The sequence below is a fragment of the Chelonoidis abingdonii genome, chromosome 6 (assembly GCF_003597395.2).
Source record: "Chelonoidis abingdonii isolate Lonesome George chromosome 6, CheloAbing_2.0, whole genome shotgun sequence".
Lineage (NCBI taxonomy): Eukaryota > Metazoa > Chordata > Testudines > Testudinidae > Chelonoidis > Chelonoidis abingdonii.
Window position 1 is genome coordinate 2847492 of NC_133774.1, and position 26883 is coordinate 2874374.

Below are 26883 nucleotides of genomic sequence, written 5' to 3' on the forward strand. Positions count from 1 at the left end.
TCCGCTGGCTGAACCCCCTTTGTTCCAGCACAGGACAGCAGCAGAGAGCCAGAGGCAGCCGGACTGCGCAGCCATGGAAAGGCACAATTTGAGAGGTGCTGGTCCCCAGAGGTGAGTCCAGCCCTATGGGACACCCGTGCCAGTAGCCCTGTGTTTTGCAGTAACAGCTAGAGGCTCCCTTCAGGAGTCCAGCCACCCTCGGTGACCACCCAGCCCCTGCCCCACAGCACCTACCCTCCATCTCAGCTATTGGCACTTGCCTGCCAAAGGGGCAGCCAAACCCCACCTCTCTGCCCTGTGTGTGAACACTTGGTGGCCACGCTGGCTAGGGCTGAGCAAGTCCCTATTTCCCCTAGGGTGGTTGGTATGAGGTAGAGGGGGGCAGAAAACCCCAGAGCCAGGACTGTAGGGAAACACTTTATTGTCACTTACCAACACAAAGCACAGCTAGAAGCTGCTGCCCTGAAGGCCTAAGCCGCGGCTGTCCGGTGTCCATTTGGGGCCAGTTTCACCAGCGCAGAGTACCCCCCGTCCAGCCCAGAGCCAGCTCCAAAAGCCCCTTTCCCCCACAAGAGCCTCCAGGGCCAGGGGAGCTGCTGCACCTAAAGCCCAGGGGGTCTGAGCAGGACAGGAGGGATGCAAGACATGGCCCCTGGCTGCTTGTGACAGGCAATGCCCTGGCCCGAGGCTGAATTACACCCTGTGAGCCGGCACGCGAGCCATCAGGCCAGGGCAGTGGTAGCAAGGGACCAGCAGAGTGCCTGCAGCAAGGTGCGGCTGTCGAGAAGGGATGGCGGGGAGGCAGGCCTTGGCTGGGGAGACAAGGCCAGCTGGCAGGGCTGCGGAGGGGACAGATACAGGAGAGGGGAGGCCGGCAGCTGCTGCAGTGGAGCAGGTGGCTGGGATGGGACTGGGAGCAGCCGCAGGTACTTGGGATGCATGGGAAGGGCCTGCTGGCGCTGCTCTGAGTGGGGGGGCAGCTGCCGAGGTGGGGCCTGCCAGTGCTGCCTTGGCCAGGCTGGGAGCAGGAGCAGGGGGGTGCACTGGTGGTGCAGCGGAGGGGCCTGTGGCCAGTGGGTGGGGGAGGATGGAAGCCAGAGAGATGGAGGCTGCAGCAGAGGGGTGTGCCAGGGCTGCAGGGGCAGGGATGAGAGTTGGAGGGGTGGGGCCTGCAGCTGAGGTACAGGCTCAGTGGGGCACCAGCGAAGTGCGGCCTGCAGGCAATGCAGTGAAAGCGACTGCTGGGGGCGTGCTGGCTGGGACAGGAGCAGGGCAGGTGGGGCCGGCTGAGGGTGGGAGGGCTGCACAGGTGGGGTGGAAGCAAGCGGGCACTGGGTCTCCAGGATCTGCTTTTGCCAGTTTAGTGCAGTATCAAGGTAACCGCCTGGCCCCTCACTCCCCTGGGACGGTGCTAGCGGCTGCATGGCAGCGTCAAGGGCTTCCCCTCGCGGCTTCTTCAGCAGCCACAGGACGGGGCGCTCCGGGTCCTTCCTCTTCATGACGGCTGACGTGGTACCATCAGGGAAGGCTGGGAGGGTCGGGGGCCCCTCTAAGCAGGGCACGGGGGTGCTACTCATTCTCACAGGGTCACCCTCCAGGCCTGCAGGAGGAGAAGCAGAGGCCAGGGTAAGGATTCAGAGCAGGAGCTAGCGATCAGAGGCTGGCAGTGTTACAACAACGCCTGCGGGTCCCAGGCAGGCTCAGGCCCCACTGAGCTGGGTGCCCCTGGGAACACAGCCCGTCCCACAGGGTTTACAGCGCTGGCACTCAGGTGTCCAAAATCAGATGCACCCGAGAAGTCAGGCCTCTGGGTCTTGAGCTGGGGTTACAAGGCAGCCGAAGCCAGTGGCCATTTTCGTTTGGCACAGGCCCGAGTGGCCCGTCAGTCATAGGCAGAGGCAGGAGCAGGAGCTCAACCTGATGTGTCCTGTCCCTTGCTGGGACAAGGTCCCCTGCCTTCCTACAGCCACCTGACGAAGCCCCACTTAAGTCAGGGGCTTCCCTCCCAGCTGCCTGCTTTGGCCAGTGCCCCCTTAAAAGCCAGTGCCAGACTGGGGGTGGGGTTTCCAGGTGCAGTTCTGTGCTGATTTTGCTGGGGTGTCCTGCCCCTCGGAGCGGGTGTCCTGCCCAGCCTCGCAGGCGAGATTTGATAGGGCATGTGAGCAGACAGTCCCAAGAACTGCCCTGGCTTCCCCTGCTACTTCACAGGGGCCCCAGCACAGCCGGCTGCAGGACCCACTTGCTCAGATCTTTGCCTGGGGCTGGCACTTCTCTGGGAGCCTGGTGTCAGTCAGTGCTTGTAGGACTGGCTGGGCTTGGTACGTACACGGCCAGAGACATCTGAAGAGAACACCAGGCAGCCACCCCTGCCCCAGCCAGCCCCCACAGTGCCAGCCATCTGTCCACCCATCCCTCCACATATTAATGCCAGGACATAAAGGGCTCGTCGTCTCCACTGATAAGATAATTCAGATTAAGGGTGCCTTAAATTTGCACCCATACTAGCTATTCTGGACTAGCTTCCCATGTGAAAGCTCTTATTCTGAACTGAGTTCTTAATCCACTTCCAAAACTAAATTTGGAATAAAGAACTCAGTTCAGAATAAGAGCTTTCACACAGGCAGCTAATCCACAATAGCTCCCTGTGTAGACAAGCCTGAGAACTCTTAATGGAGATCAAACAATATAGCACCTGCTAGAAACATCTCCAGGTCTTCTGCTTCCCCATTGTCAGACTCCTCTTCCGTGAGAGAGCCGGTGCTGTCCTGGTCTGTCGAGCCGGCGCTGTCCAGGTCCATTGAGCTGGTGCTGCACTCACAGGGATGCTCCAAGTCATACATCAGCTTGGTGACCTCACCCCCAAGGATCGCATGCAGCTCCTGGTAGAATGGGCAGCGGCCCCGCCCCATCCCGATCTGGCAGTGGAAGTACTGCTTCATCATGGCATTGGCCTTCACACGGCACTGCTGTGGCGATCGCCTGACTCCCGCTCCCGTGAGCGCCAGGGACATCTCCCGGGCCAGTGGCACGCTGTGCTCCACCTGGCATGCTATGTCCTTCCAGGCTGAGAGCAGGCTCCTCATCTCCACCTCTGACCACACTGGGAAGTGGAGAGAGGGAGTAGTCAGTAACAAGCAGGTGCCACAGCCAGGTGTTAGTGCTGCTGTCCCAGCCCCCCAGCTCCACCTACGGCCAGAGCCAGCCGCTGCCTAGGAAGGCACGACTCCTCCTCAGCCCTGCCTGTTAGAGGCTGGCTCTGCTCCAACACAGACGGAGTCATATGGACACTCTCACTGGACCTTGTGGCAGTGAGTTCCCCAGGCGAGGTGTGCAGCTGCTGAAGATCTGCCTGCTCCCTGCCCCAGGTGGGTTCTGTAATACTTTGGTCTAGCTCTGGCTGGGTTTAGAGTGCGGGAGCTGGCCTGGGGTAGACAGAAGGTCAGACTCGATGATCCATGCCTTAACCTCTAAGACTATCTCCTCTCAGAACAGCCTCAGGCTCTCCTAGCCTTTAGTTCTCCTTGCCCAGCTGACCCCACCCCCTCCATCTCTAGAAGATGGGGTGAGTAGAACAGAGCACTAGTCCCAGGGTGGGGCGCCCCACTGAACCACAGGATGGTGTTGCTAGAGTACTGGTATCTGCTGTAGACTAGCGGGCGGGCTCTGCATTTGCACAAGCTCTTAGTCCTGCTGGGTGGCCGGTGCCAGGGCACAGTGGATGGAGATAGCATGAGTACAGGGGCATGCCCTGTAGGCATCTCCCGATGCAGGCTGTCCTGGGAAGCAGGGGTTTGAGGTCCCAGGCCCTATATTCTGGCTATGCCCCAGGAGGAAGCAAAGCCCTGCTGAGGCAGGGTCAGCACCAAGAACCGAGTTGTGTGTGGATGCTGGCTGAGGAGGGCCGTGCCAGGACCTGAGCAAGGCTAACCTACTCTCCTGGGGACAGCAAGGGCTCCAGGATGGCCCTTTGCTGAGCCAGTTGAGGATGCTAGAAACTCATTCCATGGGGTATCCTGGCCTCTGGCACCCAGGGAGCTGGTCTGTGGCACATGGCTCCCTGAATCAGGCATCTCTAGCCCCATGGGTGGCCGCAGCAGAGTTTCCTGTGAGTGTGTGTGACTCAGGCCCATCCCCAGCACTGTGCTGGAGACCCCCCCACCCCCGTTCACCAACCTAACGAGGCAAATTACCACCCACCTCCACGTGTGTAGTTGGAGTCCTGCTGGGGCCGCCCAGGGACAAGAGAATCCAGGACCTGCTGCAGGCTGGTGGCCATGGTACAGCCCCGCTTCCTAGTTCCTGCCCAGCCTTGGAACCAGGGCATCTGCAAGGGGCAGGATTTCAGTGTTACTGTCTGGGTAATGAGGGAAGATCCCTGCTCGAGGGGAACCTCGCCCAGTGAATGAGCTCGTCTCCTCCGCCTGCTGGAATGGCTCAGTGGCTGCAGGTCAAAGCTAGACACGGTCAGACTGGAACAAGGTGTACATTTGACAGCGAGGGTCATTAACCATCGGAACCAAGGGTCATAATGGATTCTCCATCACTGACCAGTTTCAAATCAAGATTGGATGCTTTTCTTCTCAGAACACAGGAAGCAGGGACACCCAATGAAATTAACAGGCAGCAGGTTTAAAACAAACCAAATGGAACTCGTTGCCAGAGGATGTTGTGAAGGCCAAGACTATAACAGGGTTCAAACAAGAGACCTACACCAGTTCCTGGAGGACAGGAACATCAATGGTCAGTGGCACAGCCCCATGCTCTAGGCGTCCCTAAAATTCTCACTGCCAGAAGCTGGGAATGAGCAACAGGGGATGATCACTTAATAATTGCCCTGCTCTGGGGCACCTGGCATTGGCCACTGTTGGCCGACAGGATACTGGGCTGGATGGACCTTTGGTCTGACCCTTCTTATGATCTGCTGTAGGAATTGTTTCAGGGCAGGTCTCCAGCCTGCCTTGTGCCAGAGGTCACAGACCAGTGGTCCCTTCTGGCCTTGGAATCTGGGGCTCTATTAACCTGTGCCCATCACCGTAGTGTCGAGCTCCTTCCAGCCGTGTGTTACGCACCTGGCCTCTCCTGAGGTTTAATGGCCTCTGCGTGGCCAGAGAGAGGAGACAATACTACTGACTCTGTCACGTCTAGCAGCCCCAGGGGTGGCCCAGGGCCTGGAACAGACACAGCCCAGACAGTCCCTGCCCCAGGGAGCTCTGTGGACACTGCGGAGGGTGACCAGGGAGAAAGCCAGGCTCAGGAACCTGCTTTCCCCTCAGAGCCACAGGCCTCCTGTGCTTGGAAAGGAGAGTCGGGCCCTGGCTGGTGGGCTGCAGCAGAGCGGGCCCAGTTTAATGCTGAGGGCTGGAGGAGCAGGGACAGGAGACAGCCCGGGCGTTACAGCCCTGCTCCCCAGAGGTACCCTGCTGCCTGGCACCCATTGATTTCAGTGAGCGCTAAGTGGGTCTGGGCCCGCGGCACCACCTCGCCTGCATGCAGCTGGCCTGAGAACCACGGTACCAGTCCCTGATTTCCCCAAGGCACCGGCTTTGGCCTGCAGGCACAGATTTGGCATCACGGAAGCCGGTCCGAGACAGCTGCTAGGACGGACAAGCCAGCAGCCTGGCTAAGCCATTCCCACAAGGGCGGGGGTTGCCTGGCCCAATGCCCTGCAGCCCTTCCCAGGGTGGCTAGGCCCGAGACTTACCCTGGAGCTGGGTTCCAGCAGGTTGTCCCCATGCAAGCCTGAGATGGGAAGAAAAGCCACAGTTGCTGGGTCCTTGCCCAGCTGGCGGAGGCAGGCGCACACTGCCTGGGTGATCTCCTGGTAGCGCTGGAGGCTGTAGGGAGGCTGCGTGGCATCCATCTTGTTCACACAGATGACGAGCTGCTTGGCTGGCAGGTTGCAGGCCAAGAGAACCTGCTGGCAGGTGACAGCGCAGCCAGCCTCACGCTGTCCCCCGGCCGCAGGGACCAGCAGCACGGCAGCGTCGGTCTGGGGGAGATGAGAGCTGGTTAATGCCCAGAGAACCCGGGTGTTACCGACGCGATGCACAGGAAGCCAGGAACCCAGACACGAGCGCTGGGGCCACCAGCGACGTAACAGCCGCCCCTTGAGGGCATGGAGGTGCCCCCGCCCACTGGGGCCAGGCGCGCCATCCGGCACTGGGCACGGCCACGGGGCAGGGAGGCAGGCGTAGGGATTCCCTGCAGGGCAGGGTACAGGTACTCTCTTTGGGGTGGGCTGAGTGACGGGCTGTAGTGACTAGGGGGGCAACCCCCCACCGCCCCCAGGAGAGGAAAAGGAGGAAGGAGACAGGAGTGAGGTGTGGTGGGAGGGAAGCCAAGGGCTGACAGCCATGGCCTGACACGTAGTTACTGCTAAGGCCATGTGTCCTGCAACCTCCTGGAGGAGAATTAAAGAGCATCAGCAGAATTACCGCCGGCCAAGAAACGGCCGGTTGGACAAAGGGCACCGTGGCTGAGCTTGCCCGTTCGGCTGTCCGAGGTACCCGGGTGGCCACAGCCCAGCATCTGACCAAGCCCTGGCCAGCGTTCCGATAACCAGCATGCAGCACACGGACACGGGGTAAAGCGGGTTAGCAGCAGGAAGTTTTTAAAACAAGATCTAGAGTTTTGAGGCGAGAAGAATGGTTAAATCTTCCCGTCCGGCCTCCCGCCAGAGACCCAGCCTTTACGCAGCCTCCGAGTGCTGGAGAACCACGCCCCTTGCCCCTGCAGTCCTGGGTGAGTTTCTACTCTGCGTCAGCACCCAGCCAGCAGATCCTGGGTTTGTCAGTGAGCTCCAACCAGGACCCCAGCCAGCCCCAGCCCTTCTGATAATGCACCCCCAGGCTGGCACTTACCGGAGTGCTGCCTGGGAACAGGTTACCAGGGAGCTCCCCAGGCTCCAGGGAATTGACAATGATGACCTTGTACTTTGGGGTCTTGAAGTGCTGCAGGACGTAACTGGGGGATGTGCCCTGCCACTGCTCTGGTCTCGACCTGTCCAGCTCCCGGGCACGTGGGGCGGGCCTCTTCCCTGTCTGCACGGGGAGGGATGCTGGTTACAGTTCTCGTATGAGCCAACGAGAGCCACCTATCATTAGACGAGGTGCCCACAGAGCAACCAGCTGCAGCAAACCTCAGTCTCCCTTCGCTGCCCTGCCCATCATCCCCCCTCTGCGTGCAGCAGACATGCCACTCATGGTGCCAGGAGTCTATGGGAATGGGCCTTGCGAGTGTCCCAGAGACCCATCTCCTTGGGATGGGGAGCTGCCCTTTGTCTGACGCACCCAGCACAACCGAGAGGTTCTCAGCTACGGGACAGCGAGCTCGTGCCAGGGCAGCCTGGCGGAGGAACACATGTGGGCCTGGGAGTCAGTGGTTCTAATCCTGCTTCTGCCACCAGCTGCTGCCCTTGGGACAGGCCTTGGGCAGCGCTTAATTTGTAACAAAAGAGGTGCTGGAGCTCAAGCATTAGAGATGCAGCAAGCCCAGGGGCAATGAACTGCCAAGCCCTGGCAGAAATGAAGCGTTGGTCTTGGGGCTGAATTTCCTGGGGTGGGCACTGGTTCAGGGAATGCAATTTGAGACACGGGCATGGACCTCGGAGTCACACCCCCAGGGCTCAGCCAGGTCTGGGGCACCCAGAACTACTGATCTACCCCTCCCCATGTGCTACGGGGAGCAGAGGGGCCTTCCTCACCTAGCCAGGGGCTGAGGCTGCAAAGCTCCGTGGAAATGCCGACGGAAACACTGGGCTCCTGTGGCTACTCTCTGCTTTGCTGGACGGAGGCCAGGCAGGATGTTCCAGCACTGTGTGTTCAGTTTTGTTACACTGGAAAGTGAAGCCCCATTTCCCTGGGAATCTCCCTGGGCGACTGGGGAGCTCCCGGGACTCCGAGGCCAAGGAAGCGACCCCCAGCTCAGTCCGGCAGGGGTGTCGATTTCACAGCACCTAACCCGCTTTTGTTTTGCATGTCAGTTTCACTAGCCCTCGGCCTGGGGCGCAGTGCCAGCGCGGGGCGATTCTGACCATGACAGTTAGACTGCGCACCCCTAGGCGAGAGCCCAGTTATCCTCCTCTCAGGGAATAGCTGTTGGTACAGCAGCACTGACACTGCTCTCAGGCTGAGACTAGTGGCTACATTGCAAGACAAGGCCTTGGGAGACGAGCTCGTCAGGCTCCAACTCCCCTTCCCTTTGGCGTTAGGGCTGAGAAATCCTCTCTCGGCAGGACTGCATCCTCCCGCTGCCCAGGGAAGAGACACTCCAGGTCACTCTGAGCCCATCTGCTCTGCCAGCAGGAGGGAGCCTGCAGAAACGCTTCGCGGAAAGCCCACCCCCACTGTTTGTGGGTCCCCCGTAGAATGGGTGTTAGGTAAAGGGACCTTGCGGACCATCTCATGGCAGAGCTCCTCCACCACATACCATCCAGCCCAGGCTCTGGGAGCAAGAGGTGGGGGACAGGGCTAAAGGGCACTCATCTGCCTGTGGATGCCCCTTGGCCGCGGTTACCTTTTTCTGGTGTTTCTCCAGACTCTTCCAGCTGTCACCCCCTTCGCAGAGCAGGTGTCTGGTCATGGTGGATTTCCCAGAGGCCTCTGGGCCGAGCACCAGGATCTGGAGCAGAGTCTGGTTCATGGGGCCACGGTGCAGCAGCTGCTGTTGCAGGGGAGGCAGGAGAACGTCAAGTGCTGTCTGCACCCAGGGAGCTCACAGGGCGAGCTGCCAGCAGAGACGCTGGGACCCAAGAAAGGGCAAGCCCTGGATTACAGAGGAGCAGTGCAGCCATGTGGCGGGGGCTTGCAAGTCCACGCACAGGGGCTGGCTGTTCAGAGACCTGCAGGCTCTCATGCCCTCAGAGAGGTGCCAGGGGGTCACATGCTGCAGAGCTCACTGCATACACTGGGGTGCTGTGCATCTCCCCATTCCTCACAGGAGCCCCCCATTATTTCAGGGACTCCCCACTACTCCCGACAGGTGGTCTGTATGCCCCCCATTTCCCTCCCTCTCATACCAGGCTCCTGGCAGCAGCTGTCTGCACCCCCCTTTCCAGAGCAGGGATTCTGTGTGCACCCCCATTCTCACCTTTCTGGGTCTCCCAGTCTCCTCCCAGCCCCCTGCCTCCATACCAGCCTCCCCCAGCCAGGTAGGGTGTGCCCAGGCACAACCCCATTCCCCCACCCAGGGTTGATAAGCATTCAGTGTGCTGGGAGGATGGGTCAGCTATTGTTAACCTGGGAGGTGTTAATGGGTGCAATCAGCCAGTCTGAGCTCTAGGCAACTGCCCAGGTAGCTGAGGATCTGGTGGGCTAAAGAGATGGCAGGGGCTCTGTGTGCCCCCCAAAGCAGCAGGGGATGCCTGGAACATTCCCTGACGTGTCAGCATGGACTGGACACAGCAAGTGACCAAACTGCAGTCCAGCAGCCAGCTACACCCCATGAGCCCCAGGCCCCTAGACTCACTCACTCCAACCCCCTGCCTCTCACCAGGGAGGTGCTGGGAGAGCAGAAGCACACTGGCCCCTCAGGAGAATCACCTCAGCCCATCCAGACTGGAGCCAGAGGTCCAGCTGGGGGCAGGGAATCCAGGCTCATCTCCCCAGCACCCAGCCCATCCCACTGGCATCTCCCCCAGCCACCCGGCTCCAGCCTAGGCAATGTTACCTCTCATGAAGCCAGTGTCCAGCGCCCCCCAAGACAGCCTCAGGGCCACGTGGGGCTGGAGCCATCATGGGTCCAGCCCTTGTGTGGAGGCAGCACCAGGTACCCTCACAAGGGCTACTTCCTCTGCCCCCTCCAGGGAAAGCTTTTAAACCAGCTGGGGAGCAGGGAGCACCAGCCCTGCATTTCAGACCAGGCTGGGCTCCCAGGGCCCCTCACAGAGCCAACCTCCCGCCTCCCCAAAGCCAGCTGCCCTTACCTCTGTCCCAGCCCTGACTCCAGATACTGCAGCCTGCCCCACCCTGCCCACCACCTGGCTCTTTAAAGATCCTGGCTCCCAAGAGACTCCGCCCACTGAGTTAGCCACGCCCACACCAGTGTGGCAGAGCCTGGAGGGCCAAAGCATTGCCCCATCCAGGCCTGGGCAAGGGGGTCTCACGATCCCAGGGGCTAACGTGGAGTCTCCCCTTTATACCAGCCCCCCGCCCCGGGCCCAACGCTCCTGTGCTCTCCCATGTGTCCCTGGCCCACCTGGCTCACCCCATGCTCAGCGGGATTCAGAGCTGTGCATCTCCATGGGCGGAGCAGAGGGACATCAGGACTCGTGGGGGTGCACCCTGAGAACGAACAGCCCCCTCGCTGAGCCAGGCATTCCCCAGGGTTTCAAGCCTTTATTCTCAGGCCTTCTCTGCATGGGGAAGTGGCACTAGTTTGACCAATGGGGCGAATTGAAACCAATGGAGTGAAAGTGGAGCAAACCCCATGTGGACGCTCTGATTTGGGTTTCAGCAGGACTTGGGACAGACCAATTCCAACCTGTTCCTAATTGATTTAGCTAAACATCATGGAGAGGCAGGGACAGCTGCACAGGGTTCCTTCTTCCCCCCAGGATGCGTAGCTGCCTCCCTACCCTGCTGGGAGCAGCAGGGGCCCCCAGTTCTTCTCCCCAGGAGTGGAGCTGTCGCTGCTGGGGTGGGGCAGCTCAGGGCCCCCAGAGCAGTTGGCTTGGTATTATTACTCCGTTGAGTTTCACTGGGCGCTCCTCCCGGCTCAGGCTGTCTGCAGAGTCAGGCAGTGTCGCTGTGTTGGTCCCACTCAGGTCAGCTGCCCTGTCTCACTGCAATGGGCTCAGGCTCTCTGCAGACTCAGACAGCGTTGCTGTGTAGGTTACGCTTGAAGCAGTTTCCCTCTTCCACAGTGATGGGTTCAGACTGTGTGCAGCCTCATACAGCATCCCTGTGTCAGTTCCCCCCTCTCAGGGCAATGTACTCAGGCTCCCTGCAGACTCAAGAAGCATTGCTGTATCGGTTATGCTCAGGGCAGCTTTCCCACTCACAGCAATGGGCTCAGGCTCTCTGCAGACTCAGGCAGCGTCCCTGTGTCAACTATACTCAGGGAAGTTCCCCATGCTCAGGGTGATGGGTTCAGGCTTTCTGCAGACTCAGTCAGTGTTGCTGCTTCTCTTATTGCATAGCAATGGGCTCAAGCTTTCTGAAGACTCAGGCAGTGTCACTGTGTCAGTTGCATTCTAGGCAGCACACCACTCTGAGGGTGATGGGCTCAGGCTCTCTGCAGACTCAGGCAGATGCGGGCTGTGTTGGCCATGCTTGGGCCATTTTTTCAAGCTTTTCTTCACAACCAAAAGGGCTAGAAATGCACTTATTAAAATGGAGGCTGAGCTTCTGCATTAACCTTGTGAGTTCAGGAGCTGGGCTCTGGGTACAGGCCTAGAGTGCCTAGGCCTTAATCCGGCCCAGAGCTCGTTGGCCTCGCTGCTCAGAGGGAGCATGAGTGGACGGACGTGTCAGGCCAGCATCACCCCCCGGGATAACCCCTGGCTACACGGAGGAACCGGACCCTGGGGCATTTCCCCGCTTTGCTCCCATGAGACGTGATGGTGGCTTTTAAACCATCTTTTTCCCTGCATCCGCCACCAGAGGGCAGCTGAACCCTGAGGGAAACACGGGCTGGGCCTCAGAGCTGGAGCTGACTGGCTTGGCCTCCCCGCCCATCTCACCCGCATGGGGCATGGGACTGTACCTCTCAGGGCAGGAAAGTGGCAAGAGGTGGGGCGGGCAGCACCGACAGCTCCACAGACCCGAAGGGCACAAATGACCTGAAATGGCACAGGAGACGCTTCCTGCCTCTCAGGGGCATCCTGGCGGTGATGAAGCCTTTACTCCCCAAACCCCGTGAAATGCACTGGCCTACAAATAGTGTAGAACAGTTGCACCAGCCAGACGGGGGTGGGTGTCTGTGCTCGGGAGTGCGGCTGCTGCAGAGGGACCTGGCTCAGCAGGGTCATCGCCAGGAGGATGCTGCCCACCGCAGATGGACCGGTGCCGTGCTCCCCCAGCACAGGGATGCTGCCTGAGTCTGCTGTGAGCATGGGGTGCAGACATGACCATGGCTGGCGTGCAGCCAATGCCACAAAGCCACCGTGTTAGAGGACTAAGCAGAAGAACCTGAGAGTCTCTGCATTAAGTTTAGAAGTGTGAGCAACAAGAGTGATGTCGTGGTGGGAGTCTGAACAGACCACCAGACCCGGGGGGTAAGGTGGACGAGGCTTTCTTCTGGCAACTAGCAGAAGTTACTAGCTCGCAGGCCCTGGTTCTCATGGGAGACTTTAATCACCCTGATATCTGCTGGAAGAGCAATACAGCAGTGCACAGACAATCCAGGACGTTTTTGGAAAGTGTAGGGGACAATTTCCTGGTGCAGGTGCTGGAGGAACCAACTAGGGGCAGAGCTTTTCTTGACCTGCTGCTAACAGGGAAGAATTACTAGGGGAAGTAGAAGTAGGTGGCAACCTAGGCAGCAGTGACCATGAGATGGTCGAGTTCAGGATCCTGACACAAGGAAGAAAGGAGAGCAGCAGAATACAGACCCTGGACTTCAGAAAAGCAGACTTTGACTCCCTCAGAGAGCTGATGGGCAGGATCCCCTGGGAGAATAACATGAGGGGGAAAGGAGTCCAGGAGAACTGGCTGTATTTTAAAGAATCCTTATTGAGGTTGCAGGAAAAAAACATCCTGATGTGCAGAAAGAATAGTAAATATGGCAGGCGACCAGCTTGGCTTAACAGTGATATCCTTGCTGATCTTAAACACAAAAAAGAAGCTTACAAGAAGTGGAAGATTGGACAAACAACCAGGGAGGAGTATAAAAATATTGCTCAGGCATGCAGGAGTGAAATCAGGAAGGCCAAACAACACTTGGAGTTGCAGCTAGCAAGAGATGTTAGAATAACAAGAAGGGTTTCTTCAGGTATGTAGCAATAAGACAGTCAAGGAAAGTGTGGGCCCCTTACTGAGTGCGGGAGGCAACCTAGTGAAGAGGATGTGGAAAAAGCTGAAGTACTCAATGCTCTTTTTGTCTCTGTCTTCACAAACAAGGTCAGCTCCCAAACGCTGCATGGGGCAGCACAGTATGGGGAGAAGGTGAGCAGCCCTCTGTGGAGAGAGAATGGTTCGGGACTATTTAGAAAACTGGACGAGCACAAAGTCCATGGGGCGGATGCACTGCATCCGAGGGTGCTAAGGAGTTGGCGGATGTGATTGTAGGCCATGGCCATTATCTCATGAAACTCATGGGCGAACGGGGAGGTCCCGGATGACTGAAAAAGGCTACTGTTAGTGCCTCATCTTTTAAAAAAGGAAGAAGGAGGCAGGGAACTATAGGCCAGTCAGCCTCACCTCAGTCCCTGGAAAAAGCATGGAGCGGGTCCTTACAGAATCAATTCTGAAGCACTTAGAGGAGAGGAAGGTGACAGAACTGCAGCATGGATTCACCAAGGCAAGTCATGGCTGACTGACCTAATTGCCTTCTATGAGAGATAACTGCTCTGTGGATGAGGGGAAAGCAGTGCACATGTTATTCCTTGACTTTAGCAAAGCTTTAATAGGAGTCCAGTGGAGGGCAACAAAAATGATCAGGGGGCTGGGGCACATGACTTATGAGGAAGGCTGAGGGAACTGGGATGTTTAGTCTGCAGAAAAGAAGAGTGAAGAGGGATTTGATAGCTGCTTTCAACTACCTGAAAGGGGATTCCAAAGAGGATGGATCTAGACTGTGCTCAGTGGTGGCAGATGACAGAACAAGGAGCATGGTCTCAGGTTGCAGTGGGGGAGGTTTAGTTTGGATATTAGGAAACGCTATTTCACTAAGGAGGTGGTGAAGCACTGGAATGGGTTCCCTAGGGAGATGGTGGAATCTTCTTCCTTAGAGGTTTTTAAGGCCTGGCTTGACAAAGCCCTGGCTGGGATGATTTAGTGGGGAATTGGTCCTGCTTTGAGCAGGGGTCCTGAGATCTCTTCCAATCCTGATGTTCTATGATTCTAAGGGCCAAGACTGGTGTTCTTTCACAGCAGCTCTTGCCTCGGTGAGTCCATGATCGTGGACAGCAGGGACGGAATGGCCCACTGGGTCCTGCCTGCCCCTCCCAGGCGCCTGTGGCAGAATAGCTCCCCCGTCTCCAAAGCGTTGTCAGCTTTCAGTGCCCCGAAGGCAGGGCTCCCTCCCCTTCTTGGGGGCAGAGGGTCCCAATCCCCAGCCCTGCTGAGATCACCTCCTGCCGTTCAGCCAGGATAGCCCAGGAGCTCAGGGTTCATTTCCCTGCTCCACAGCAGCGTCACTGTGTGACATTGGGGACGTCACCTAGGGCACGTGTCCTGCGGCCGCCCCAGGCCAGCTGACTCGGGTCCCAGGGCGCAGGCTAAGTGACTGTATAAGTGCTGTATAGATGTCTAGGCTCGGGCTGGAGCCTGAGCTCGAGGATTGTGGGAGGCTCCCAGAGCCCAGGTGCCAACCTGAACTCAGAAGTCTACACGGCCATGACCCAGACCCCGTCAGCTGGCATAGGCCAGCCTTGGGTGTGTCTACACTGCAGACTGAGCATGGGTTCTAACTCAGGTTTGAGCCCAAGCCTGCCTTCCGTCTGCCCCTACATGCAGAGCTACCCTGCCCCGCAGGCAGCTCAGGGCAAGCCGGTGCCCAAGGAACTGGAGAGGTGAGTGGCCTGTGAGCTCCCTGGCTGAGGGACTGGAGGCATTCGCTCTCATACTGGGGACCACTCGGGAACCGCCCGCAGCAAGGCCAGAGCTGGGCTTTAGGGGCCATGCTGTGTCCCAGGGAACAGAGCTTGCCAGATGACTGACGGACAGTGAGTCTGGAGCAGCACAGCATCCTAAAGACCAGAGCCGTCCTTAGGATTTATGGTGCCCTAAGTGGGATTATTAAACTGGTGCCCCCGTGCCTGTCTTGCTCTTAGCCACGCAAACATAAGCTTACAGTACTGGAAAACTTGCCACAGGCACGTTGTTAAAACCAGTTTAAGTAGTTGAGCACTCCGTAATGCTGACGGACTAGCACTAAAGAGGTAGCACTATAGGAAAAATTCTGATTTGACAGAACAATGCAAATAATATAATTTTTTAAATTTGTCAACATTTTATTGGAAATTTCTATGCAGAGGTATTGAAACAAGGATTAGTTTTTAATTAAAAGTGATCTTTCTGGCTTTTTTGGCTGCAAAACCAGTAAGAATGTCATCGTATGACAAAGACAAAGTGATGTCTTGTTTGATTGCAAGAATAGCAAGACCAGTCAAGTGTTCCTGACTCATTGTAGAGCAGAGATAGTTTTTAATGAGCTTTAGTTTTGAGAAACTCCGTTCTCCTGATGCTACTGTTACAGGAATTGTCAGCAGAATACGAGTGGCAATGTGCACATTAGGATATATGTCAACATGTTTTCTGGTATGAATAAACTGTACAATGTCCATCATCGATTTTGCATGTGGCAACAACTCAATTCTTTGTGCAGTTCAAGTCCATTTAAATCAAAATGATCACCTGCTCCAGGAGGCTCTCTAGGTCAGGGGTCCCCAACATGCGCAGAAGCCTCTCAGTGCACCTGCGTACTGGCCGGAGGACGAGCATCTGCGAAATGCTGCCAAAATTTGATGGCATTTCGGCACCGATGCCTCTGGCTGACGCTGCTTGCCGCTGACAAGCAGCGTCATCCAGAGGCGTCGCCGCCAAAATGCCGCCGAATTTTGGCAGCATTTTGGCAGATGCTCGTCCGCCACCATGGTCCTTCATCTGGCACCTGCCAGATGGAAAAGGTTGGGGACCACTGCTCTAAGTTCTTGCACTTTGTCATTAATTGCTCTTGTTTTCCTATTTCGTTGAATTTAGTCCCGCTCAGCCCGCTGCCAGCTGAGTGAATGGAACCCCAGGCTGACAGCGGGTTGAGTGGCTCATATGGGGTCTCAGCCATTGGCCTGCTCAGCCTGCTGCCAGCCTGGGGTTCCTTGGGGGTCCCCAGCCAAGCAACAGGTGCTGAGTGGGGCTGGCAGCTGGGACCCCAGGTGCCAATGGGGCAGCAGCCAGAATCCCAGAGCAGTGGTGGACTGAGCCGCTCAGCCTGCCGCTGCGTGCCATCAAAAATCAGCTCGTGTGCCACCTTTGGCACATGTGCCGTAGGTTGCCGACCCTTGCTCTGTACACTAGTAAGGAGATGAGCATATTACAGTTCTTGGGGGGCTCTATTTAGCAGTAACAGGGCTATAGGAAAGTCAGTCAACATTTTTTGTTTCTCTGATGAAAACTGGCCCACTCCCTTCCACATACCAAACTTGTCACAAATAATTGTCAACAACTTAATTTTCTGTCTTTGGTTAAGATATTGATTTAAAAAAAATTGAAATTGAATTCAGGATTGTTAGCAAGCATTTTTGGCAAACAAATTTGCTCAATAACAATGAAAATGGCAACACAGTACTGCTTTCATGCTTGGTTCACCCCCTCTCCCCTCGCCTGCTGGTCCAACAGCTGCAGTAGAAGAGGAGATAGGTGGAAAACTGCAGGACCCCAAAATCCACCTCTTGGGATGCAGAGTGGCAAGAGCAGCAGCAAAACCTCAGGTCTGATCACACGCCAATAGGCACTACCGCCAGCCCAATAGACCATGGTGAAGTTAGCACAGCATCTGATCTCAGGGACGGGGCACCCATGGAGCCATGGCAGCTCATCCTGCCCTGTGCAGCTCCCCTCAGATGAGATGGATCACTGCCAGTCCGGGGGAGAGACGCACTCCCCAGCTAGAGTGACCAGATCCAGATGTCCTGATTTTATAGGGCCAGTCCCGATATTTGGGGCTTTGTCTTATATAGGCACCAATTACCCCCACCTAGGGTGACCAGACAGCAAGTGTGAAAAATCAGGACAGGAGGTGGGGGGGAATAGGCGTCTATATAAGAAAAAGACCCCAAAATTATAAAAGTGGAACATCTGCTCACCCAACCCCAACTCTCTGTCCTGATTTTTCACACATGGTATCTGGCTATCCCCAGCCCAGCCACGTGTGACCATTCCAATCCTGGCTGCCTGAGAGGAAGTGAGTTACTTTCACTGTCATTCCTCAGCAGGTAGGCAGCCAGCCTCCCCTCCCCCCCCAGCACCTCACCCAACCCAGCCCTGACAGCCCTCACCCCGGGGGAAAGAGTCACACTCACAGGTGAGTTCCTTCCCCCACCCCTGCCGCCAATCCCCTCCCTCAGACTGTGCTGCATTCGGCTCTCTCTAGGACCCAGCAGCCCTGCTCTTACATGCTCCACTGCTTCCCCTCTGTCCCGGCTCCGGGCAGAGCGGTGCCCCCAGACCTAGTGGTGCCCTAGGCAGCTGCCTGTTCTGCCTATGGCTAAGGACGGCCCTGCTAAAGGCAGTGTCAGCCCTTCACCCCCAGCCCACACTCCACCTTCTGCTTCTGGCTGGGCCCTGTGGGCCAGGCTGCCCCACCCGTCTCTCCTTTCTATGGTCAGATCCCACCCGCAAAGCCCCTCCCCCCAGCACTCCTCACAGCTGGTTGGGGGTGAAGCCCGGGGCAGAGCTGCACGGCTGCTCTGGGGGACTGGGAGAGAGCTGTGCAGTGCCAAGCACTCTGGCAGTGCTCAGTAAAGAATCCACTGGGAGCCCCTCAGCCCCTGTCCTTCCCTTCGTGTGTGTGGGGGTGGTGTCACTGCACAAACAGCCCCTCCCTTGCCCCAGATTCCTGTGTTAAAGTGTGTTTTTCAGCAGCGGGAGAAACGCTTGGAATGCAGCCTGCTGGAATTGCAGAGTTCCTGGTGCAGCGCCACGCAGGTTTGGCCCGGATGCCCCTCCGTATACACCTGCGTGAGCCTGCAGCCCCATGGGCAGGTCACAATGCCACTCTGGTTGGGGGCCCCTCTCAAATGGGAGTCAGGGGGGGCAAACTGTCCCTTTGCCCTGGGGATGGGAAATGTTCACTTAAACTGGGACAGGGGTTTGGATCTCACAACAGGACAGTCCCTGGGTCACAGGGGGCCGCTGGGTTGTAGTGCTGTCTCTGCTGAGCTGAGTAGAGTCAGGGGTCTTGTAACAAACTAAGCTACCGTAGACACTTTTGCTAGCCCAGCGGGTTTGCGGGTGACGGGAGACCTGAAGTTGCAGCTGGTCAGCAGCATCTTTGCATGGAGAGCAGGTGGGTTAGTGGTGATGTCAGGGAACCAGGACTCCTGGGTTCTATCTGCAGCCCTGTTGCTGATGGGCTGTATGACCTTGGGCAGATCATGTTCCCTCCCTGCATCCCCCATATTGTCCCATGTGAAGGGGGCAGGAATCTGTCATCTTTGTGTGCTGGCCTAGCTGGGCCTCAGCTGCCCTGGCATGTAGGCTGAGCTGTTGTGGGAGCTGTGGGGGGCAGAGCTGGGCTCCGAGGCTTTGGGAGGTGATATATCGTTAGCACTCTGTGCCTGCCACTCCCACGTACTGTGCTATCGGGGGTGTTAAAGGCTGGGGATAGACCAGTGTAACATTCAGTTACAGCACTACAACCCAGCGGCCCCCTGTGCCCCAGCTCGTGCACACAAGCCTGTTGAGGTCATTTCAGCTCAGGCTCAGGCAATGGGCTGTGAGCTGAAGGCTCAGAGGAAGAGGTTTGACTCTGAGAGGGCTCACGTTTGTTGTAGGGTTTTATACGGATGCCCCTCCCCTGTAGCATCTGAGCACCTCGTACACAAAATCAGCCCCCACAACCCTCCCCGCCACTGGGCTCCACGCAGTCTGCGGCTGTGCTCTCTGCCCAGGGTCAGAACTCCGCTGGGTCAGGGCTTTGCAGGGGGTGGTGGGACAGGTGCATAAAGAAAAGGTAGGGGGAGAGACTGTTTTAGTTTGGGGCAGTTTCCGTGTCCAGTGGCAGTGGATGAGTGTCTGGGCCTGTCACATGACCATGGCAAGGGGAAGTAAAAAACGACCCAAGGATTGCCCAAATACCAGCATCCCCGATCCACCCTGCAAACCCGCTGGGCTAGCAAAAGTGTCTACGGTAGCTTAGTTTGTTACAAGACCCCTGACTCTACTCAGCTCAGCAGAGACAGGGGATGTTGCCTGTGAAATCTGGCTGCCCTGCTGGGTTTGGGATGGGGACAATCCTAGGGGAAGCCTGTGCTTTCACCCTTTGGACATCTGCACAAAGCAATCCATCCCAAGTCTTTCCCCTTCCCCACAGGGCCAATGGTGGATTTCGATGCTCCTGGACTCTGGCCTTTTCCAGAGACGAGAGATCAGTGCAGGCAGAGTAATTTCATGGATTCCCAGGACAGAGGGGACCATTGCGACTATCTAGTCCAACCATTTTAAGGGGGGGCTACAGAGGAATGGGGCTCCAGCTACACCAGCGCCGCAGAGGCTGAAGAACTTGGCCTGTGTTTGGCTCCAATCAAGGCTGATATTCAGGGAGAAGGTTGAAAGTGGTGGGTTTTGAAATACTGGGTTGCAGGTCAGCATGTTTTACAGGACTGCACCCCTTCCGCTCCAATGCCTGGCACACATACAGCCCTCATGGGGGGGCATCACTCTTAGCCAAAGCACCACATCACTAGCAGGTGAGAGGGATGGAAACTTTGGCCAAGGGGCAAACTTACTCCTGTGAAAAGGGCTGAGAGATCCCCACTGTCCATGCAAGAAACCAGCTTTTAAAGGTCTCTGAAAACTCCACTTCCCACTGCACTTGGAGCCAGGTGCTGAAGACAGGAGTCTAGCAAGCTGCTGAAAGCACTGGCAGAGCTTCAGGGAGAAGGGACCAGGACAAGAAGCAATGGCCTGAAGCAAAGGAAGGACCAGACTAGACAGACTGAGCCCGTGTCAGTCAGAGGAGAAAATCCCCCATCATAAGCAGAGTTCCAGAGGCTGGTTTACTGCCCTGGGAGGGGCAGTGCCGCAGGTAGATGTCTCTGGCAGAACCCGGGGCTCAGCGGGGACGTGAGGCCACAGAGAGCTTGTGTGTGTCGAGAGGACCAGGGCCGGGGGGAACCCCTGCCCTGCCCCAGCACTGACAGGGCCAGCACACAACAAGCAGGTTTATTTTTAAAATACTTTATTTCTCTCAATACTGACATTACAAAAAAAAAAAAAAAAATACAAAAAAAACCAACCCCCACTATAAAACATTCAGGATCTCATTGAAACTGAGAAAAACAAAGCAGCTCACAGCCTGGAGTGCTGCTCCAGGCTCCTCTCCCCCCAGCAGGGTTATCTGAACAGTTTGTTTTTATAACCGAACACACAACACCAGAGGGACAAGGCATCATCGGAACCATTCAAACGGGTTTATAAATTAAGCGCTAAGTGACAGGTTCCCCCTCTCCAGAATGCTGTCTTTGCCCTGGATTCCCTTCCCCGTACACGTTACATACTGTACAGCTGTACATAGCGGACTGAGGTGTACATCCCACAGCAGAGTATCAATGGACACTCCAGAATGCCTCAGTTAAAACCAAGTTAGCTTCAGGCCAGCTCAAACTTACCGATGCAAGATTCCAAAGGTGCTCTGACAAGGCCTGGCTCATCAGAGGCCTAGACACAGGGAAGGAGCCCAGAGAAAACCTCTCATTTCTAGTCCAGAGGACTCCTAGTGCAATGGCCATCTGCTTGCATTGTGTCTGTTGACTAGAAACCCTGTGCCTCTTTGGAGCATCAGCTTCTGAACCATCCCAAAGGTAGGTTAAATATGCCTCACTGTATGAAGAACCCGGCCCCAGAGATATTGGCAAGATAGGCTGACGTAAGAAATATAAAAATTCTCCCACTGGAAATCCAAGTTTAAAAAAATACAGCATTTAAAAACAAAGCCACCCAAGCAGATTCCCTCCTGCTACTCCCTGAAATGCATCCTGAATTCCATCTGCCCTGCGGGAAAATATCTACATGCGCATTCTTCCTTCTGCTAAATCCCTACAGCGTAACTCAAACGCCAGCAAAACAAACCTCAGCTCCATTCACACTTAGCTCTGCTTTTACACCGAGACTCCTGCTATGCACGGATTACGTTCTCACAGACATGATGTTCATATGGCTGAACTGATCCCCAAAAGAGCTGGGATGAACCACTCCAGAAAAAACCCTTATGGGGTTATATATAAAAGCAGCAATGCAAACTCAACACACCTGAACAAGAAAGCTCGCATCCTGGGCCTGCTGCCCTTCCCTTCTACCACCGTAGATTTTTGGCATGCCAGCATGCACAGCAACACCCCAATAGGACACTGGCCCAACTCCATCCCCACCTGTCTTACACGCTCTGAACCGATGAAGCCAGGATTCTTAAGTTTTAAGAAGGGTGCAGGAGGGGTGAAGGGTCTGAGCCCAGGAGCCTTGCAGCTCAGTGTTTGCATTCAGCACAGAAGATAATCCATTGTAATCCTGGCACAGCAGAATGGACCCCAGTAAACTGCAGGTACTGTGGCTCCGCCTTAGAAACAGTTCCGCTATGGTGGCCCTGGTGTACATGAGCTGTGCCTTTGCCATGCATGCTCGTGGAATGGGTTTGGATTCCTGGTACTAAGGGAGCTTCAGAAAGGTGAAGCTAATGCTAACCCTTCCAAGTCCTATGTACACGGGCTGGAATCTCTACGCTTTCCGGGAGACAAATTCATCCTCTAGCCAGGAAGTTGACTTCAAAGCGTGCGATGCGAAAACCACCAACTGATAAAAACTCCCTGGGCCACAGCCCAGGCCCACCCGCTTGTGCCAGGCAGAAAAGCTAGACCTCTGGGAAAAGGCCCCAGCCCAGAGAGCCAGCAGAAGTTAGCCAGGAATCCCACACTGCTAGCGTATAGCAGAGGCCGACAAAGGGCAGGCGACAGGGCTGGGGCTAACAGGACTGTGTGGAAAGGAGCGTGGGTTTTTTGCATTTGAGTGTGATTGGGCACCTCCACTTTGTGCAGCTCAGATGCTGTGGCACGTGTGTTAGAAGTATTGCTGCTTGCAGAACGTCCCAGGGGCTCTAGGAGCACGGCAGGTGCTGTTTGAGGATCTGTCTCGTCTGCGGAGCTATTTTGTCTGGGAAGCGGACTTTGAACTCAACAATCAAGTCTCCCCGTTGGGTGGGGACCTTTGGGAAGGGCAGGCCTTCCCCTCGCAGTCTTTTCACGGTGCCAGGCTTGATGATGTCATTGCAGGGCAGAGGGATCACCCTGCCGTCGACAGTGGGAATGTTCACGGTACAGCCGCACAAGGCCTGCAAGGAAGAAGAGCAAACAGTGAGACTGGCTGCAACTTGGGGTCTCCAGAAAAAGCCCATGTGTGTAGAGCAGCCAAGACCAGGAACCCAGTTCTGCTCCCTCACCCAGAAAACATGACACCAGCCTCTGGCCTGTCGCTGTTACCCAGGTCACGTCTATTAGCAATGCAGCAGCGACACCATTATCATCTGGGGGATATACAGGAGTCTCCCCATGTACACATCCTGGGGGCTCTACTGAAAACACCCTAGAAAAGCACATGGCATGTGGGTTCAATCCCAATGGTGGTTTCATGGTGGCACCACTCTTCACTCCACTCAGGCCTTCAGAAGTGGGGCAGGTTTCTCTAGAACTCTACCCAAGTGTGCAGGACACTCAGGACAGGCTGCATTTCTCCTCTTACCCCATGTTTGTCTGAACCAAGAGAAGCAGAGACCCCGAAGAGGAGGAAATCAGAGTCACTGTCTCCCCAGCAGGACAACGGACTGGCAAGGTACTATGCTGCTACGGAGCGTGGCAGGAACTCTGGCTACATAGCCCTGACCACATTTTGTGCAATACAAATCATAAGTTTGGAAGCGGCTCATTAACAGATATAATCCACCCCGCCCGCCCCCCCCCGTCTTTTCCTAGTAATGGCGAATCAGTGTTATGTTCGCAGTTCCCCATTTGTACAGCAACATGAGCTAGAATGCTGCAACCAGACCCAATCCCGACAGGACCAGACAAGTGTTGGGTTCAAGTCCGGCTGGAAAACGTCCCGACCCTCTCAGGCTTGGGTTGACTCTCCTCCTGCCCAGGGGGCTGACATGGCAGTGGCTGCATGCCACACTCCTGCCACTTGCTGCACCGTGCGCACCTTGGAGTGAGCGTGCTGAGAAGCCGCAGCACATGCGCAGCGCAGCAGGGGGCAGCAGCTGGCAAGAGTGAGGCACTGCCTGGTTCCCAGGGGCATGAAGCATCAGTGCTGACTCGGGTTCGAGGGGAGGCGAACGTCTGGTCAGAAAATGACTCCTGGGCTCAGGTCCAGTTCAGGCACAAAAATCAGGCCCAAGCAGACCTGTAGGAAGAGCTTTGAGCAAGTGAGCTGTGGGGAGGTCTCCTCGACGTCTGCTACCCCAGCCTATGGCAGACAATGACTGAGGCGCTGGCCATTCCCAAGGTGAGCTTTACAAAGCACTTCGCAGCTCACCAGGATCCAGTGAATTCCAGGCTTGCCCTAGCCGCCAGCCTGTGCATTGCCCACACCGTGATTCTCAAACCTGACGACTGAATCACCAACCGGGAGTTTTTAATTACTCCACAGGGGTATTTCTGGTGACTACCCCAAAATGTCATGTCTTTCTTGGTAAGCAGGACTCGGTACTGTTAGCCAGTACGTGGCTTGGTTTCAGCTAGTCCTAACTAAATCAGCCAAAACCTAGAGTGTTTCTAACATGAGCCATCTGGCTTGGAGAATGGAAGAACATTGCAGATGGAAAAGCTCACAGAAAGAACATTCAGATCTATGCCTCACGTAACATAACCAAGGAGTCTGCATGCACCCAGATCTCACAGACTGGAAACTGGGCAGCGTATGTGCATGGTAACTGCAAATGCACAGAAACAGCCAGTCACACACGAGCTGGGTTTTGATGAAATCAAGACCCAGTGTCTTTTTTTTTTTAGGAACCTCATTACATGCAGCCTGACTTCCAACAAACTATAAAAGGCAACAGCCTTGGTGTGCAGGGACAGGTCACACTGGGCAGACGCAGCCCTGACACTTGGAGCTGGAATGGCAGGGGTGCTGCAGGCCAGGATAAAGGCACGTTGACAGAGCTGTGCATGCAAGAAGCTTGCCCGGAGCCTGCCTAGAATATTGCTGCCTACAGCCTGGTAGCGTTGGTCAGTCAGCCCAAGGAATGCTAAACTGCACCAATAAGCCCCCACATGCTGGGCCTGGCAATCTCAAACCATGATTCCATGTGGGTCCCAGGCAGCCCCTCTGGCAGCAGAGTGCACCCCCCTGCGGGGCACGCCAGTCTCCCAGCACAGACCACTCCCACACACAGGCGAGAAGAGCGCTGAGGAGCGTGCGGGGATCTGGACTGGAGCGGCCACCTCTGTACTTTCCTAGCTTTTAAGGCCAGGAGGGACCATTATCATTCACCTGGTTTGACCTCTTGCACGGCACCAGCCAGTAATCTCTAAATCAAGCCCTCCCCGCTGGCTGAGATACAGCGCCTCTTTTGGAAAGACATCTCGCCTCCAGTTAGCAATTCCGCCTGACGGAGAATCCATGGGCGAGTTGCTCCAATGGGTATTTCCCCTCGCTGTTTAACAAATGGGGCCTTATTTCGCCTCTAAACTTGTCTAGCTGTAGGTCCTGTTCTGCCTTTGGCTGCGAGATTCAAGAGCCGTCTGCCACCAGAACTCTCATCCCCACTTAAGTGCCTACAGACTGTGGTCAAGTCACCTCTTAGCCTTCTCCCAGCTGAACTAAACAGATCAAGCTTCTTCAGTCTCTCACTAGGAGGCATGTTTTCCTGAATATCATTCCGTGGACAGGGCTCCAGTCCTACAGGCTCTATCGAATGAGACACCCCCCCAACCCCATGCAGTCGGACAGAGTGTCTGCTAAAGCGCTCTAATGGGGTTGAACTGCAGCACCTTTTCTTTCTGAGAGTTCCCAACGGGACACCCTCTACCCTTCGCTGACCGCCCAGGAGCCTGGGGGAGGTAGGCAGCAAGCTAAATTTAGACTGTGGCCTTGTTGTTCAATCCCTGATGAAGTAACTGAACGTTTCTGCTGCTCGTCAGCTGTCACCCTTCCCAGAGCTCAGCATCTCTGCCCAGCGCGCTGGATTTATCTATAGCACACAGGCCCTGGCACCTCTGCCAACAGCCTCCAAAAGGCTAGGAAAGCAAGAGCCAGGCATTCCTCAGCTGCCCACGTGCTGCTCACAGCACAGACGTTTCCTGGAAGTTAAAGCTCTCGAAAGTTCTCTCCCGCCCTGCAGCAGGGAGATCCACTGACGGACGTGGGCAGGGAGCTTACCTAGAACTGCATCAACACACCTCTGCCCCCGGCTACTAGTACCACTGCTTCCAACAGCCTGCGGCTGGAACTCTACACACAGCTCCCCTGCTGTGCTTTGAGGGATGAGTCTCTAAGGGTTCCTCTCTGCTCCCAATAGAGCCCGCCACTCTCCTGTAGGCTACACATGGCTGGCTCCCAGCACAGCTCTAGCTCCACAGAGGGTTTAAGGACAGATGTTGGGTTCGGAGAACCCAGAGGAAGTGCCCTGTCTGGAGCATTACAAGTTCCTCTGCCTGGCTTCTCCTTTTAGCAGGGTGGTAGTGGCTTTGCTGTACCGGCTCATTCAGGCATTGCTGCTTTCTATTTTGGTGGGAATCTTAACAAGTTTTGCCTCTTTAGTAAAGGGAACGCATGTAGCTGGAAATGGGCTCCATCGCCCCCAAGCTAGGGCCTCACTGACTCAAGAGGGCTTGTGCAAAGCTGACAGGCGCAGGGGCTGGGCTCTTCCGGGTTCGATTTCGGGGCTTTGCTCTCAGTGACTCTGTGGCACTGAGCTGTAAACACCAGTGAGGAAACCGGCAGCCAGCCCCTTGGGAAGGGGGGTGCCATGTGATAGTTTGTAGGAAACCCTTTGGCTGATGGTGCTTATTTTGGGGGTGTGGGGAGAGGACCCCCAGGATGGCACTCAACTCGTGCATTCTCTGGCCGAGACTGGGATCCACGCTGCTCCTGGCTGCTGGGATAGGCACTCGAGAGTCACATGGGACATTTTCCTTCTGCCCCACAAGCCCTTGAGCATCTGTCTCTGCAGCACTTGCAGTCAGGGCTGCTCAGATGCCAAACTGTAGAGCCAGCCCAGCAATGACTAACCCCACCCCGGCTGTGCCAAGAGGAAGAGCGCCCGCCTCCCTGCAGCTGAGCTGGCTAAGTTCCTCCCCCAGTTCCCCCCAGCCCAAGCCATGTGTAAACTACACGTGGGGATGAACCGATCCTCCTTCTCGTGAACTAGCTTATTGCTATTCTGTAGCCAACAACTCCTCTGCCCACAGCCCAGCAGGTTTCCCAGGGACTCAAAGAGGGAAGAAAGCTGTCACACAGCCTCCCAGGTTCAATCCGGGCAGCATTCCCCTTCGAGCTGCTGCACACAGGTGGCTTTGTATGGCCAAACATGGGAGTCACTAACTTGCAGGTACTCTGCAAGCCAACCTGCCAGGGCTGATGTTTGCTGGCTGCGCGCCTCAGTCCCAGCCTCGGGTTGTTTGGCTGGAAAGCTGACCCTATTGGCTTTAAGCCGGTGGGGTCTTGCTCCCAAAATGGCAGGGTGACAGGAAGGCTGCAGGTCAGTGCTGGGCCTCTGCTCCGACAGGCACTTCTCCATCTGCAGAATGAGCGCTGGGCTTGTGCAGCTTCCCTGGGATCAGGCAGCTATGCAGAGGCTCCACTGAGGAACAAACAGCCCCAGCAATACAACCAGAAAATGCCAGAGCACCGAGCTGTAGCCCTCCCACTGCACGTCTGAGGAGGTGAAGAGAAAGCCCTCGTGGGATGTCAGCACTAAATCCAAGCTGCCTCCTGCAGAATGGCCCGTGCGTGCGGGGGTGGCACTGCATTTTTTTTTTTTTTTTATAAAATGTTAGAAAATTTTATTAGCATTTTT

At 56.2% G+C, this 26883-nt stretch overlaps 1 protein-coding gene across 2 annotated transcripts in view; it reads right to left on the reverse strand.

Annotated features, from left to right (window-relative positions):
* Positions 1 to 20041: 20041 nt before the first annotated feature.
* The window catches only part of DNAJB5 (DnaJ heat shock protein family (Hsp40) member B5), a 29916-nt gene continuing 23074 nt past the window's right edge, over positions 20042 to 26883 (reverse strand). For both annotated transcript variants that reach the window (XM_075066814.1, XM_032800422.2), the window contains exon 4: positions 20042 to 22200. In XM_075066814.1, coding sequence (XP_074922915.1) covers positions 21967 to 22200 — 234 coding nt within the window. In that variant the 3' untranslated portion in view covers positions 20042 to 21966. The remainder of the gene's footprint in view (positions 22201 to 26883) is intronic.